Genomic DNA, 17,992 nt, shown 5'->3' with positions numbered 1-17,992 from the left:
CCATCTTCTTCCCACCTGTAGGAAGAGAAGGAAGGGAAAAAGGGAAAAGAAGAGACCAGCTTTCTTAATCATTCTCATTTTCATACCATCATTTTTTGCAAGATACAAATTGTCCTGCTAGGGGCACTGGATGAGTTTCACAGCTTGTTGAGCAGCCGCCACCGGACCCAAGCAAAAAAGTGTCCAAGGACTTGTGGGCAATGTCCCTTAGGTAGAAGGAAGTGAAGTAGTTTGGCAAAGCCAAGAAGCAGCATTCAAAACCTTATGAACAGGTACATTCTTGAAAGACAAGGAGGAGCTTAGTCTTCTGATGTCATGTGCTCTTGCATGCACAGTACAGGTCCCAGGTTATCAGTGGTCCAGTTTTATGCTGCTTGTTTATCGCTGAAAAGTGCCAATTTCTAGTTATTGGCACCAGTAAGTGCCAAAAAATTGCTGATTTTCAGTTATCGGCAATTTTCAAGCTTTCAGAACAGAACACCCCAATCAACCAGTGACTGCCCATAGCCAAAAAGAAATGGTATTCTTAGACAATTCTTTCTTGAACACTGACCCTAGTGACTGAATTATCTGTCATATATCCCTTATCCTGGAATGTGCCCGGCTGACCGCTGTGCTGAGTGTGCTACTGTAAACCCGTGCAACTGCACTGTTAATGGAATGCGCACCATCAATAGAGGAGATGACAGGACACTAGCAGGCCCCCCCATTTGCTGACTAACCCTTAGTGGACAGGTAAAAAAAATCAGTATGCAACTCCTCAGGCTGGGTACACTGTAAGGTCAGCAAAAAAAAAAAAAAAAAAATTACTATTTACAACCCCCTGTGGGGCCTCTTTTACAAGACAATTGTAAATTTTACCAACTTATATATGTTTTTTCTAATAAATGATTATTTTATTTTGTAAAATTGTAACTACTGTTTACACAATATCAAAACAGATAAGAAATAAAATCAGTAACAGATTCTTAGCATATTTATTGAAAAAAATTATGTAAATTTACAGAGAATGAAGATTCAGTAATTTTTTTTATTTGTACATGTTTTTTCTAATATTTCTTTGCAGTTTTCTTTTAAAAATTGCACTTACAACTGACTTACTATCGTACCTCTTTCCCATCTGATTCTTTCCAAATCAATGACACTAATATTGCTTATCTACAGGATCAATCCTTCCACCACCCCAAACCTGTTATTACTACTCCTGAGAAGCTATCTGTCCATTAAGGGCTAAGGAACTACCATGGTACCATTTCTTAACAACATCATATAACGCCTAATTTCTGATCCTGAGGCTTGGCGAGTCAAGAACAGATGCAGAATAGGTCAGGTTAGATTAGGTTTAGTTAAGGCTAGGCTAGGTAACCTAACCTAATCCAACCAAGATCCTTGCAAAACATGAGACTACCTCCTAGTTGATTGTCATTAGACAAGAAATTCCGGGATAATGAAATGTAGGACTGTTAAGGTTATAGAACAGGGATGAATCTCTCTCGAAAAATGGTGTCAAGTCTGTCAAACACTTTCATGAAAACATCTGAAGACAAAACGCCACCATTGCGGAAGGGGATCTGGGATCTGAGGCTCTGCAAGTTATATGTTGTTGACGGAGCAGGAAAAAAGCCACCACCACAGAATGAATGGAATACGCTGCAGTTGTCGACTGACTCACTAAAGAGGTTCGAAAGCTCTGATAGGGAAATGCTGCCAACAGACCAAGGGTAGAAGCGAGACCGGCGAAGAGGCTCCAAAGCTGAGAGGCAAACACTGCATTCATCGACTTCTTCATGGAAGAGGTTCTAAAGCACTGATAGGGATAAGCTGCAGACAGAGCAGGGGTAGAAGCTAGACCAACAAAAAGGCTCAGAGCCGTGAGGTAAACGCTGCAGCCATTGACTCACACTGGTCAGGGTACATCAAAAACTGAAGTGGAAACACTGTAACAGCCAAAGGGAGCATACTCCTAGAAATTCTGAGCCTTCTAGAATTTGTGAGCCTTCGAACTTGAAATAGAACAAGGACATTACCAATTCTTCATGGAGAGGGAGAAAACCTTCCTAGCCCAAGAGAGCAGGGGTAACTAAAAGGAAAACATCTCACTCCTCTTTCAAGACTTCCAAAGCTGTTCCAACTTCCAAGAGAGAAGCAAATGGAGGAAGAATGTATAGAGGGAACCAGGAGACTGAGAAAGTGGCCATTGAAGGAGGAGAAAAACATTCCAAGATGGTGCCTTCTTCTTCCTCTGATGTTTCCTCCTGGCAAAAACCTCCTCTGTTAATGAGACCAAGAACGACAATTAGACAGGGTAAGAAGCATGACAGGAACTCCCACTGGTCCTGAAGAGCAAGTTAGGATTAATGCACTATTAAATATCTTCCAACATGAACATGTTAAGGGAGAGTGGTAAAAACTTGCTATTAAGCAAGAAGAATCAGAATAATCTTCATACAAACTAAATACGAAACCCTTGACTAGAAACATGAAAAACCTGTCATGTGTCGATCTTCTCTATCTACACAACACCTGAAAGACTAAAACATTACAACATCTCAAGAAAATGTGTAGTCTAAAATAAGGGACATTGTGTGTTCAAGAAAACAGAATACACAAATCAAATAAAAATGATATAAGTGAATATCATTATAGACATAGAAAAACATGATGAAATCTTTCAATATATCAATATATGCATGGTATAAACAAAAATATTCAAACACAGATGAGAAAACAATGGTAGGACAAACAAGGAACACGTTTCATCGAGACTATGGCCAAAGTACTACCTTGTGTAGATTTGAGTGCACTTTGACTAGGTGGGTGGTATTTCTGGCCCCCCTTTGGTAACTGTTACCATAACCACCTTGAAAAAGTTTAATGGCTGGATTTCCAGCTTGCTGAAAGTTAATCCCATATGTAAAGATTAAGGGTTTGTATTCCTGTAGGAACAATTACAATCGGAGTAGACTCTCAATGATCATAGCATGGAAAAATGAAAGTGGGACTGCTTGGTAGGATGAAGGAAACACATTAAGAGCACAGGTGGATATGAATGGTGCAAAGGGCTACACTGAACTGCTAATAACCTTTCTTATACTACTTATAATGGCCTACACACAGTAGGTTACCCAAACGTGAGTTGAAATATTGGATAGACTCAGTTCGTACAGTAAGACCATCTGTGCGCTATGATTAATAAATGTTCACCAGTCCAATGGTCAATTGGCAGAGGCAATTTTAACAGGTGAGCTCACATCATTGCTATAGTTATTTTCAATGTAAAATTATTTTGATTTATGAAAAGTATGCCAGAACCCAACTCCCACCATATGCAGAGATGTCTGTGTTTTATAAAAGACTATGGGAAAGGAACACATTAGAAAACAACCATTCTGAAAATGATAAACAATATACTGCCTCAAGGTCCTCAGAATTCAAGCAGTTTAGCAAAAAAAACTAGGCATTCATGAGTATCAATATTTGATAAACCTACAAGACATGTCCAGACCTTAAGAACATGAGTCTCTCTAGAACCGTTCCAAAGTTTTCATGATAATAAAAGAAACTTTGGCGACTCAAGTCTCTCCACTAACCTTCAAACTTTCATGCAACACTAAATTTCAAATAATTGCCATTGTAATGGAAAACAGGTACAACAAAAAAATAAGCAGCTCTGTTGTAACCAATTACATTTCCTACAATACTTGGAATAACACTCAAGTTACAAATTTACCCCAAGAAGCTTGTCCATAATCTGAGACAGACATGAAAAAAAGGTTGAAAATAGTCATTCATATGTAATCTCAACTTAATATCTACTTACTTAAGCCTTAAAATGCCAAAATGGCCATGTAAATTTGTTCTGTAAACATTAATATATTGCATGGATGAAATAAAAGGATTATTTAAACTACATATGATTATTTAAATCAAGTTCTCTTGATTATCTACATCTAACCCAAATGAAAACTACTGATTTTAGTATAATTATTTGGCAGATTTACCAGACTGATTTAAAGCTTTCACCTTCATTCCCACACACCAACCAAAAAATATTTTATTAAACCAAGAAAAATCTGTTATTAAGAGTCCACAATTAAAATGGACTGGTAAAAGCACAGTCACACAATTTGGTTAAAATATACATACAATTCAAGGATAAAAATGCACCAGTTCTATAAGCTCTTCAATGTTGATAACAACTGGGAAAAAGTGTGTGCAGTCATCAGTTGAAAGATGAAAACACGCTTATTGATTTTTACTACACAGACAGTTCCTTAAGCTTAAACAAAACTGTACAAAGGAAGAACAAATTTACAAGGTGAAAAACATACTAAACAGTGGTCATTATACTCATATGAAAACACAGGAATTAAACACTTCATACAGTGCTGTATGAAATATCAATGTACTTCAGTGTCTAGAAAGGTGATTTCACTCAATCTTCATGATGATTGAAACAAGCAAAGGTTGTTACTTATTACTGATAATGTGGATAACCAACTCTGAAAGAAGGGAGCCTATGCCTTAAGCATTAATAAGTCTATTTACATTATCATATTTATTTTGCCAGGTTTTTAATTTATTGGGTTACATGTCTGATGAGTCCTTTCAAGTATTTTTTCCCCAATTTTCCATTCTTTTCTAACTTATGCACTTCTCAACTAGATTCCTATCTAGTCTAAGTCCTAATTTACAATGTTTCATCTTAATTGCCTGGGCCTTTCAACAAGTTGGTTGGAATTGGAATATATAACTTAGGCTAAAGGCCAAGCACTGGGACCTATAAGGTCATTCATCACTGAAAGGGAAATGGTGAGTAGAAGGGTTTGAAAGGTGTAACAGGAGGAAAACCTCGCACCTGCACGTTGAGGCAATTATTATGAGGGGGTAGCAATTAAGATGGAAGAGAGCAAATATGAATAAGGGTACAATAAAAGGAAAGAAAGGGTAGAGGTTGAAGTGATGGCGCAAAGAACCTTAAGTAATGCCTACAGTGCACTAACAGGGCTCCACAGATTGGTATCCTGTCACTTCCACACCTACTATTCATCTAAACGATGGTAGTTCTCCTAATCATACATCAACACCTCCAGTTTTTGAACATCACAAATCTACTCTACTTCCAGATTTGAGATGAGGAAGGTAGGATAGGAGATCACCAAGCAAGAACTATTATAACAATATCCAGTAGAACCTTGGACCTCAATACTAATCCGTTCCAGAAGAAGCATCGAGATGTGATTCAGTCAAAATCTGGATAATTTTTTCCTTGAGAAACAACTAAAAATGGATTAATCCATTTTTGACCAACACTTGTTACCCTAACCTTGCCTTTTTATGCAAAACGTATAAAAACATTACAATTAAATAAGTTCAGAGTTAAATAACGTCGTACAGTAGTGCCTCAGGTTACAAAATTAATCCGTTCCGAAGCAGCCTTCGTAACCTGATTTTTTTGTATCCAGAACTACGCTTTACATGTAAATTGCCTAATTTGTTCCAAGCCCTACAAAAACACCACAGTAAATTTTATAATAAAGCTAAATTGACCAATAAACAATGAAATACAACAATTCGCACCATTCAATATCTAACCTAACCGTTACTGTACCTGTAAATAAAGTGCATTAGTGTACAGGGTACAAGAAATACTGTATGTACATGTACGTACTTATGTAGTAAAATGTGGAACCTTACCTTTTGAGTGAGGCGATGTCCGGAAGTGGCGACAGAGGAGGAGGACAAATGGCAGAAAACATGAACACTTAACTTTACGAAACACATTAAAAAATGGCAGAAAACATTAACACTAAACTTTATGAAAAACACATTAACAAATGGCAGAAAACATTAACACTTAACTATACAAAAAACTTCAAATTAAATTTTTTTTTTTTTTGCCTTTTTCTGATTTTTTTTACTTTTTTACTTTATGATTTTTAAATTTTTTAAATCTCTTCACCACTTTCAATTTTCTGTTTTTTCATATCACTTGGACCTTCCTGTTTGCTTACTACTAAAGGACTCTTTAAAAAATAACTATCCAAGGAAGATTGCTTCTGCCTGACCAATAGGAGAGCAGGATCTTACGGCAGTAACTAGCATCAGGAACCAATGGGAGAGCAGGAGGATGGTGGTGAGTCTACCGAGTTGGCGGCGTGCAAGTTTTAAAATAGTTCTCGGCGGCCCGGGCGAATCTCGGACTTTACAGTACACCCTTTCGCGACCTGAATTATTTTCGTACACAGAAGAAAAAAAAATCTTTGTATTTGCCTTCATAACCTGGATTTTTCGTACATAGAGGCATGACTGTATTAGACATCCTTTTTTTTTAAATTTCTAAATGTACATAATGTACTGTATAAAAAAAACTGGCCTATAAGTCCAATGTGGCCATATTACCGATAGTTGACCGAGCGCCACATGCTAGGCTAGGTATAGTACTATGTGTCATAATGGATTAGCACAAAAGTTGTTGCTAATAATAAAGCATTGAAAAAAAGCCTATTACAGAAAATTAATAAAATAAGATTATAAGTCAATCACAAATGCTTCTTTCATAATCTTTAATAATCCCCTCAAGTTCAATTGTGGTTCTTACCGTTTTCCTCTTCTGCTTGTCTGCACTGGTTGTCTTGACACTCGTGATTAAACCAAAATACAGTACAGAAAGGCACAAAAACTACGGAAATATTTCTGTGCAAGCATGTAGTTGCTCTAAACAATAGCAGCAGAGTGAGCTGGCTTTAAACAATGCCACCAACAGCACCAGCTTGTGGCGAATGACTGAAACACTTTTGCTTACAAAAATCATATGGTTCATTGGGTTGGATTCTGGTTTTTTGTTTGAGCTCTGATGCAAAAATTACTTGAAATTTTGCGTCTATATCTGATTATGTCGAGTTCTAATACAGTTGAGGACTAGGGTTCTACTGCAATTCTAAATGCATCATTCTCCAAAGTATAAATCCTTAATACGAAGATCAAGCATGAAAAAATATAAAACTTAAAAGAGGCAGGAGAGATGCTATACCAATGGCAAAAATACATTTTTGCAACAAGGCAGATGATGACGATACTGCATGCTACTCCATCAGTAAATATGCTCTCTAGTAATATTCTCTGGCCCATGTAGGCAATGGATTAAGAAGAGGGCCTTTCATCCCTCTGTACAGTACAAAGCCTTCTAAATTCCATACCGAGACAGTATAGAATAATGAAGATTGATACTGGATTTGGAGTGGATTGGATTATCGAATGTAGGGCAATGTCCAAGTACTGGGACCTATGAGGTCATTCAGCGCTGAACGGGAAACTGACAGTAAGGAGGTTTGAAAGGTGTAACAGGAGGAAAACCTCCCAGTTGCGCTGTGAAACCATTGTTAGAGAGGGTGGAAAGTCTATTGGAAGAAAGAGAATATGAACAGAGAAACAGAAAAAGGAATGAAAGATGTAGTAGCTAGGAACCGAAGGGACACTGCAAAGAACCTTAAATAATCCCTGCAGATACTGGAGGAAAAGATACATATGATCCACAAATATTTATTTCTGATACAGTTTCATATCTTCGGCAGTAAATGAGAATGGAACTTACCATCAAAGCAAAACAAGGAGCACAGGCTAGGCATGCTTGCAAGACATGGACACTAGGGCTTATAAACTGACAACATGATTAAAAAACTAAAGTGTATAAAAAATTATTATTCAATATTAAAAAGCTAGGACTTACACAGGTGAAATCATTTGGTCATTATGCAATGCTGATAAAGAAGAGTGGCAAGTAGGTAATGCCATGAAAACATTTACCACTACCACTCAGCCAAACAAAACCTGCTAGCTAACAACATCAGCAGAAAAGGAGGTTTACGTGAGGCGGTAGGCTCCCTCCTCTTTATGCATGAATCAACCACACAAAAAGTAACTGCTCTTGGTAACCTTCCCCTTCCCTCCAGTTTAACGATATCGAACAGGTTTCCTTTGTTTTTGGCACAAAAACTTCAACTAAAATACTGTTTGCTTCAAATGATCTTATAACTATTTCTTTGCAACTGATTTGGCTTGAACTGTACATGTTCTTGGATGGTCACAATTGCGCAGTAAAAAAAGAAAAATCTTTTATATTTCATAGCTGTCATGAAATTGGACAATGGGACTTACTGTGATCCCTGACTTGCTCGTGGAGTAACAACTGCATACACCTAATAACTACAACTATGTAGACATGTGACTTAAAAATCACTTGGTATTTTGGCTATATATTATCATGTTAAGATTATGGTGCAAGAACACCAGACAAGTGATAAAAACAAATGAGTGATTTTCAGATATGAGTACAAAGTGCAAAAAACTGTGGAAGAATAAATCCAAAAGTATGAGGAAACTAGATCTGAGTACATAGTGCAAAAAAACTGAGGAAGATTAAATCTAAAAGACTGAGGCAATTAGATCTTAACACGAGACAAAGCAATTTTGGTTAAAGACGATCATATAGATAAGGGTATTGAGTCATGTTCAATTGGGTATGATAATTTAAAATGACTCCTATGTGAATATATCATAAAAAATAAAAAAAAGAATTTAGGACAACAAAATTTTCACTTCACTAAAAAGTGACCCATTTTATAAAGGACACCAAACAAAATAACATTAGTAACTACAATAATTACATGTTAAAGGAACACCTCCAACCACGAGTTCTATTTTCTTATTTGTAAATTACTCTTTTTAAAATTGGTGACTTAAGAGATTTCTTAGCCAGTTAGTTGTGAGTGTTTCCAAGAGATGTGAATACAACTCTACAGCAATTTCAAAACTAACATAAATCAATAATACCACAGTCAGTCAATGTGAGCATATATAGTATTACTCTCATGAAAAAACACTGAAAGCAAAACAGACTACGTTGCACAACCCAACATAATACATGAATACAAGTTTGCCAAGATATGAGGTCTACTCAAACCAACAATAGCTCCGCTATAAAATGATTTTACAGATCATCCCTTAATACAAACTTCCCGTATCAAAGAGGAACGAAATACCACTCAATTTATACAAAGGACAGTTAGGACAAATTCACAATACACAGTAACGATGAAAAACAATGTACTCATGTTATACCTCTGTTGTAGAATCTCCCAACGACCATCTATTGGGATTATTATTTGCGAACAACTGCGATATTCTCTGCCAAAGAAGATGCTTATTACTTGAAATCTCTGGGAGGACAGAGCACCATTTATTGTTTACATCATGAACCTTAAATTACAAACGTAAAACTGAACCATTTTACAATAACGTGTCAACTATTATCCCATGACAAGTCGTTACTACAGATAACATTCTTAAGATTGAAAAGCCTTTACATTTTCTCCAACATGTGATTATAAACAGACATCAACGAAACAAGATTTGATTAAATAATTTCTGTGAAATACCCATGCCTTTTCCTTCAAGTAATACTGACATATCAACTATCTTCACATAGCATGTAAAAAGAGAAAATCTAGTTCTTGTAGCAAGATGAAAAGTTCAACTAGAAAAACCATTAAAGCCTCATCTACCATAGTCTGTATCTTTCTGACTGTAGCAAGACTGTCAAATACCTAAGATATAAAGACTGAATACAATTCTCTAGCGCAGATGAATAAACACTAGTGAGATGGGAAAGAAAGCTGGCTATAGGAATTGCCTTTCCAAAGCTATACTGGTGAAATAAAACATGAGTTGGATTCAATGTGTTTACAGAATCAAATGTTGAGTAATTTTGAATATTTTGGTGATAGCAGATGTTAAGGCAATAGGACTGTAATCAGAATAGAAGGACACCTTCTAATGGATGGGCTAAACAAGTGCATATTACCTAGTAGAAGGAATAGTGCACCCAGCTTAATCATCTAACACTATAATTCAAGACACATTTGTAAAGACTGCCTTATGAACAGAATAGACTTATTTCAGCACCATGTACGGACGGACCTTACCTTGCCATAATCTAAATTACCAAATTTGGAATTGCCTGCAATAAACAAAATTCATCAACTTTGGCTGTAAACCTTCAGATATGGACTAATGGGGAGGAGGAAACATATCTTTGCAAAGATTGATAATTGGTTAGCCTATTAAATCATAATTTCGCATCCCTGGAACAGACACTTTCAACATTTTAAGATAAATTTAAAACCTATCTATTTGCATAATGTTTTTACCTTTCATTCACCATGGTTTAGCATTGATACTTGACAGTAAGAAATCATGCTGGACTGTTTGTTAGTAAAAGTTTGGCCTGGTACATTAGTTTTTCCTTACTTCAATCTTTATCCTTAATTACATTTTGCTTCTATATAAAAACCAAACAAGTCTGGAATTTCATAAATTTGGAATCTTTTAGATTTACTACCATGCAGAACAAAACACTAGGTCACTTTGATTAAGCTAGTCTTAATCTACATCATATTCCCACATTCAAACTTATACAATATACAGGGAACACAACTCTAGACAGTAGCAGAATTTCTACAAGTTTAAAATGACAAACAACACAATTCTTCACGGTTTCCTAAATGAAACTGTAACTGGATCTTTTATCTTGAAAGTGGCAATGTTAACATTTGTAGTTTTTAAGTGTCTTTTGTATAAATGTGAATTCTGTCAGCCAATATCATTCACTAATAATCTGTCAGTCAATATCATTCACTACTAATCATTCACTAAAAGGTGAGACTCTTTGTTGAAAAACATCAAATGATCAATATTTTCATGAAATGCTACAGGTATGTAGAGCCATTTTCATTTCTATTAACTGAAAGAGTTATCGCCACTGATGATAAGGACAACCTACAAGAGACCTTGTAACATAAAACAGTAATCTACTAACCATCATCAACATCCTGCAATCAGGCTGCCTCACAATTTCCAAAATTCCAATTTTGTGAGCAAATGTGTTCATGGACAGCAATTTATACATTAGTGATTTGTAATGCTCAAAAGCAGCCATCACTTCTTACAGTTTTACTGTAGTTAGAAAAAATGCCAAAAAGTTATTGTACCCATTTTACACTGAAATGGCATAAGCATATTAACCTCAAGCAGCTTATGCTGCAAAAACCTGATAAAATTAAAAATTATATTAATTCGTTTTTATGATAATGAAGTTTAACAAAACCACAGAATCATTTCTTAAGACCTTTACTGGCTTCACTCTACAGATTGTTCTTAGACAAGAACTGAATGCCCAAGCAAGGTAAAGATACAGTAGTAAATAGTATTGCCTCTCCTAAAAAATATCAAAAGTACCCCTCACATATGTGAGTCTTGCTTCTGCAAAGAAGTTTTTAGCTAAAATAAAAAATAAATAAATAAATAAAAAATAAATAAAAAAAACAACCATCATTTCTTATCAACAAAATTTGGCATTGTACCATTGAGTCTAGTCAGCCATTTGGAATTAAGAGGTAAACAAAATAGTAAAATAATATCCACTAGCACCAAATCTTGAGTGAATTTTTATATGCTGCTAATTACAGGAAAATTAACAGCACCTAAAAGGGCAACCTTTCATATGAAATTAAAATATCTAACTCTCAACAGATGAAAATTAAGATTTTTGACAGGTGAAAAGAACCAATGTTAATGACAACACTTACTTTTGTTTGCTTGCACATGATCATGACCTTGTCAAACACAAACACATATCTGAAATAAGTAAATGTTCAGTATTAATGATTGGAAAGTTGTGAACTAATATGAAATTTAACAAATAATATGACAACATAATCAGCACAAATGATCGATCAGAGCTAGTTGCTGGGAAAACCACAGATTGCAATTGAAATGTAGCCTAAGAGTAGAGAGCTTCAACTACACATTTCTACTACAGCTGGAAAATAAACTTGCCTTTTTTTAATTGGGTGTGGATGACACTCAATTCTTATATCGCCATCATGTCTGAGTTTTCCAAGGTCTTCCATGTTACTTATTTCTGAAGGCATGTCCATTATGCTGTTCTGTAAGTAATATATTACCATAGTATGTTAGTTATGATCTTATGGCTTGTATCCTGCATTATGGATGTGGTTTAAAATATTAATTGCCAATTTTGTTGTATACATATGAAAAAACTGTTAAGATATTAAAAAGAAATTAGGATTGAAGAATGATTTCTTTTCATCCAACACAACACAGCCAAAACTGCAGAAAGAGCCACTGATATATCAAAAACGCTAATAGCAACCTCAAGTGATTTCACATGAAGCTGACATTACAGCTACATTCTCAGTATTCAGACATACACTAATAGGATTACCTGAAGGTCCTTTATAATTTGCTTCATTTCACTATCTCTTTTCACTTCATTGATAAAATCTGACAAATCCATCATGGCTTCGTGGGCTCGTTGTAAGTTGTCATGATCGTTGTGGGTCTGAAGGAAGAGAGTGAGATGATGAAAACTCATTAACAAGCAGTTTAACCAAACCACTGAATCAACATTATAACCCTCCTGTGGCTGGCTGGAAAGGTTTGTTCTTAATGTTTCATCTTGTTTTATAAATGACAATCCCAATACAATTTTGTTACATTTGCACAAACTGAAAATGTTGAAGATTGTGAAAACTATTCTTTTTAGGATTTGTTTCCAAAACATATTTGTTAACATAAAATGTCAACTGAGAATTGTTATGCATTCTGGGGTCAAGTAGGTTTATTCATCATATGGGTATGTATAACATTTATGACCAATTTGAAGCAGGAAATTATCATCTCAACATGGAGTCCTTTTCAGAAAGAATACAATCAGAATCCAACAAGATGTTTAATCTTTATACCACAATGTCTGACAATTACTAATGATGACAGGTTTGGAAATGATAAAAAATTCAGACATTTGACCTACACATAAAATTTGCTTTGGCTGCTTTATCAGCATTTTCTATTTCCTCTTAATGCCTACATGTAAAATGATATATGATTTATTTCAAAATTTATAGTGGCTTTAAATAACAAAGAGTGACAGTTCACCACTTCCAACTTGTACAGACATGTTCAGGGTGTATTTGGATATACCAAAAAAGATTTGCTATGAAGCAAACAAATGCTTTTCAACACTGTGTCTTGAAGCTAAGCAAAGGGCAAAGGACAATAGAATTGGCAATCTAAGGCTTTTTTTTTATAGCAAATGTACTAAGAAAAAACAAAATAGGCAAACAAAGTAATAAGGTTGAAGCTTAACCAGAACGGAAGCAATACAAATCAACCACTATAAAACTGTATAGCAACTTGATTACCAGCAAAATAATTTCCCTGACCACTTACAAATCTGTATAGCAACTTGATTACCAACAAAATACTGGGTTATATATCAAAATGGAAGTATGTATGCAATGGGAACTGTCATACTTGTACTTATACCCAATTCTATTGATACATTACCTTTCAGATTTACTTGTGCAAGAGACCTGAAACATTTTTTCTCCTTCTTCAGATATTATTTTTACATTACATTCTACATGACATGTAAAAAATATCAAAACATTTATTCACTTACAGATCCAAGAAATTCTAGCCATGAGTGTGTATGTACAAAGCTGCAGCTTGCAATATATTTTTAATGCTTGACCCTTAAGAGCTGGGCTAAAAATAACATATGCAGCACCCCAGACCGGCAAACTTTGAGGTCGGCCAATTTAAGAAAAAACATATCAATGGAAAGAAAAAGATATGCATATGCACATGGTGTAAGAAAACAAATCCTCCCTACCTTCCCAGAGAAGTTGAAAATGATTATTTATAACCCCTTGTGGGGCCTCTTTTGCCAGATAATTGTAAATTTTACCAAGTTAGACATGATTTTCTAATTATAAATTTTATTTTATCTGGTAAAATTATAATTACAGATAAGAACTAAAATTAGTAATAAATTCCAAGTATATACTATTGGTTGTAAAATATTTAGGTAAATTTACTGAGATTCAAGATGCAGTATCTTTTTCAGATTAGTATACATATTTTTTTCTAATATTTCTTTGCAAAATTACAATCATAATTGACATACTATCATAAAAGATAAGAACCAAAACCAACGGCATCCCCTGGGCATATTCATAAGTAAATACATAAAAAGACATAGAGAGAGAGAGAGAGAGAGAGAGAGAGAGAGAGAGAGAGAGAGAGAGAGAGAGAGAGAGAGAGAGAGAGAGAGAGAGAGTACATGGCCCTTTGTAGTCAAATGTAAAACTAACTCATGAGATGCCTAGAATTGGTGAGCTGGGCCAGTCTAAAAGTTGCCATTAGTAAATTTATGGGTTATTGAAGGAACAGAACCTCTTTCCTGCCCAATTTCTCCAAATCAATGGTATGTAATATTGATAATCTCCAGGAGGTAATATGTCCACCACTAAAAGCCTGTCATTGTTACTCATATGAAAGTATATGTCCATTAAGGGTTAAAAAATATTTTAAATCACAGAAAGAAATCAATAATTTTTCAAACTCTGTAACACTTCACACTACTTAAAGAAATGATAAAAGGGCAATTATCAAATACTACCAGCAAAAGTTTTTATTAAAGAAAGTTAACACCACTGGACTGGGGAACAGTCTCCCTATGGACATTGGGCAATTGGAAATCCAAAGTTCAAGCAAAGATGCAATGGATTATTACCCTAATACAATTCTCCAATTCTCCTTGTATTTTAATAATTTACTTATATTTTTATCTATTTCTTCAATTATCAATTTTCTCAAGTATTTTTTCTTTTCTGATAACCAATCTCATTTTCTGAATTTTTTATTTCTGTTTCTTCTTTTAAATTAACACCATAACTGTTGAATATGAATAGAATTTATCTTTTGAATAATAGTAATGACAAAAACATTTTGTTGAGAATTACCTGTGAAGTAGAGCGAATGAGTTCTCTTAACAAGAGGTGATATTTCAGAATTCTCTGAAGAGGAACTAGTAGGTATTCACGAAGTTGATGCTTCCCCTCTTTGACATTATTTTGCAATTCCTGTAATAAATCAAAGTCAACCCTATCAAAAAAAATCCTAAGGTCAAATGCAATCTCTCTTGATTCATCGATATAAACAGCAGCTAAGGTAATACCCTCAATGAAATACTAAATGCAATCGACTAATTCACTCAAAAGAATTTCCCGTAACTCCATGACATACCTATCTTGGCATCCTATTCATTGTGTAGCTAAATGCTTCCCAACACAATTGTATAAATAAGCAAACTGCAATCAGTAACTCTCATTATGGAAGAAAATTATAAAATAGCAAATTTCAACATCTGATTTAAAAAAGCATGTTTTACAGTTAAGTCCAAGGTAAATTTTAATATTTTTCTTGACAGACAATAATTAATTACTTAATGTATGAAACTTTGTCAATAGTAAAAACGTGTAAGAGTAATGTACCTCTGTAATGCCTTCAATTTTCAATGTTAGAGACCCCAGAACATTAAAATGTTTGCATATACTTTACCTGAATTTTATTTTTGGCTAAATCATTATTATTCATTATGTCCTCTAGTTCTTGCTGAGCAATGGAAAGATTGGCACAGTATTCACCATAAATGAGTAATTCTTCTTGGTTCGTTAGGAAGACCTGAGATACACTATAATTTGCTGGGTTATTCTGGGCTTTCTTAAGACCTTGGTGGAGTATTTTATGAATTCTAACCATTTTCTGTAACAAAAATAAAAGAAAAACAATAGTGATAAATACAGTTTTCTTGGTAGCGATAATTTAGCTATCAACAGGTAAGGTAACACTGAAACTTTTTACCCTCTGACACCAATAACAACAGGAGCAAACTGTACATTGCTACTTACAGGCGTTCATTACAATGCATTATAGATTAACATTTCCTGAGTAAGCCTAAGCTTTGATGGATTGTAATAAAAACAAAATAATTACAACAATTTCAATGTTCTGGATTTGTGGTCTAAATTCTTCATCACAAACTACTACTGATATCAAAGAATATACTGTATGATGTACACTGACCCCTTGACTACAGTAAATACAAAGAGGGGTTTCAAAGCTTAAGAATATACTGTAAACTGATCCATTGACTACAGAAAACATAAAATGGAGGTTCAAAGCCTCAAGTTAGAAAGGGGATCTCCAAGAGCTGTCTAAGTTCCTGAATCACTTTTAGCTATGATGTTGAGAGAGAGAGAGAGAGAGAGAGAGAGAGAGAGAGAGAGAGAGAGAGAGAGAGAGAGAGAGAGAGAGAGAGAGAGAGAGAGAGAGTTTACAGTTTCAAACAACTGATCACGTCATAAAGATTTACATAAAATTTAATCATGTTACATTTCATTTTATCAAGTATCAAATAGGGTACAAGTTTTAAACTTGGAAATGAAACTTACGGGTATAGTACTGAATATCCTTTTACAGTGTTCTTCTCCTATGACTTCTCTTAAAGGTCTATAAAATTTATTTGTGAGCATTTCTAGTGCATCTACGTAATTATGTTCAGTTTCCACTAACTCTTCCAAGCATAAATCTCTTTTTTCTCGTGGCTTATTCACAGGAACAACCTGAAAAAGCAATGATGTTATAAAGGTGTTACTTCAAGGTTTACATGTATGTATTAGCTTTATTTCACAATATATCAAATGCTCCAATCTCAACTCAAGATATCAGAGATGAGGTAATATAAAAGCTGAAACAATGTGGGAAATAAAATACCCGCAAACAGTATGCTTGGATACAGTCCATTTACTAGACTGTAGGCTTACAAAGTTAAGAATTGCATAAGAAATATTTAAATAAAAGTGAAAGAAAAAAGCAAAGCAAACAATAAAGTTTTAGTTTGCTAAACTGCAATGATTTCATTTGTAATATTTTATTCTACTTCTAATGACTTAATAGGATACCACAAAGAGAAAAGCATGCATTAAAAATATAATTCGGTTAACTATGCATTCTTAAGCGTAGCCCTCAGATTCTTATGCATAATGTGTGACATATACATAACAATAAGTGTGCTTAATATGGTAAGAAAATCTGCATTCGTTTAAAAAACTTGAATACCCTCATTTAGTTTAGTTCCTTTAGTGCCCTCATCACAGCCTGAAAATTCTCAATTCACTTCGATTTTGTGAGCAACATGTCTCTCAGTTGCTTCCCTTTGCTTCTTAGCATTTTGTTCTGCAAAGTTCTTCTATTTTTTTTTTATATACAATACATCCAAATGCTCATGCCTATGCTTTACACAGAAACAGTTACTATAGTTCTTGTAAACAATTTTACTGTTTACTCAAAGACTATCTTCCCAATTTGTTGTAGGTGGTTACCACTTATTTTTTCTGGTCTCCGTACTGCTGATAAGGAACAAAAATGATTCATATTCTAACAGCTTAAATAAAGCAAATGGTTAATATGGTAATATTATCACTGTATATGCCATACAACTCTATAATCTAGAAGGGAACAAGAAAACTTACAGGCATACAATACTACTTACCATTTACATATTGTATGTTTGCCCTGTTAACATTGATAAAGCATAAAAGGATGTGTACAATCCACAAATCACTAAAGAGAATTGTGCTATTATAATTTGTTTGCCTCTTGAAAGTAAAGTAGAGCACATTGGAACCTAACTAAACAGTAAACATTTGAATGAAGTGTCTACTACCTTACACAACAAAAAGTGCATAATTTGTAACTAAATGGAAAAACCCAATATATATATATATATATATATATATATATATATATATATATATATATATATATATAAATATATATATATACATATATATATATATATATATATATATATATATATATATATATATATATATATATATATATATATATATATCTCTCAGAGAGAGAGAGAGAGAGAGAGGAAGAGAGACGAGAGAGAGAGAGAGAGAGAGAGAGAGAGAGAGAGAGAGAGAAATTAATCTGAAAAAACTTCTAGTGTACATCCTGTTTTACTGCAAAGATAGTAGCTGCTTATTAAAAACGT

The 17,992-nt window shown here is 34.3% G+C and overlaps 1 protein-coding gene across 7 annotated transcripts in view; it reads right to left on the bottom strand.

The window, feature by feature from the left end:
• LOC135225301 (protein vav-like) overlaps positions 1 to 17,992 on the bottom strand; it is a 208,022-nt gene that overhangs the window by 92,916 nt on the left and 97,114 nt on the right. For 5 of the 7 annotated variants that reach the window (XM_064264671.1, XM_064264641.1, XM_064264634.1 and 2 more), the window contains 7 exons: positions 16,380 to 16,550; positions 15,487 to 15,690; positions 14,889 to 15,008; positions 12,305 to 12,421; positions 11,896 to 12,005; positions 11,646 to 11,694; positions 9,121 to 9,186 (listed from right to left, as the gene is read on the bottom strand). In XM_064264671.1, the coding sequence (XP_064120741.1) occupies positions 9,121 to 9,186; positions 11,646 to 11,694; positions 11,896 to 12,005; positions 12,305 to 12,421; positions 14,889 to 15,008; positions 15,487 to 15,690; positions 16,380 to 16,550 (837 nt within the window). Of the gene's footprint in view, positions 1 to 3,730; positions 3,752 to 9,120; positions 9,187 to 11,645; positions 11,695 to 11,895; positions 12,006 to 12,304; positions 12,422 to 14,888; positions 15,009 to 15,486; positions 15,691 to 16,379; positions 16,551 to 17,992 lie in introns of all 7 variants that reach the window. The other 2 variants (XM_064264652.1, XM_064264665.1) reach the window with 2 other exon arrangements.

This window comes from Macrobrachium nipponense, chromosome 20 (genome assembly GCF_015104395.2).
Source record: "Macrobrachium nipponense isolate FS-2020 chromosome 20, ASM1510439v2, whole genome shotgun sequence".
In the NCBI taxonomy this organism is placed as follows: Eukaryota; Metazoa; Arthropoda; class Malacostraca; order Decapoda; family Palaemonidae; genus Macrobrachium; species Macrobrachium nipponense.
Note: the sequence above shows the minus strand (reverse complement) of the source record. Positions and strands in the feature narration are given on the sequence as shown.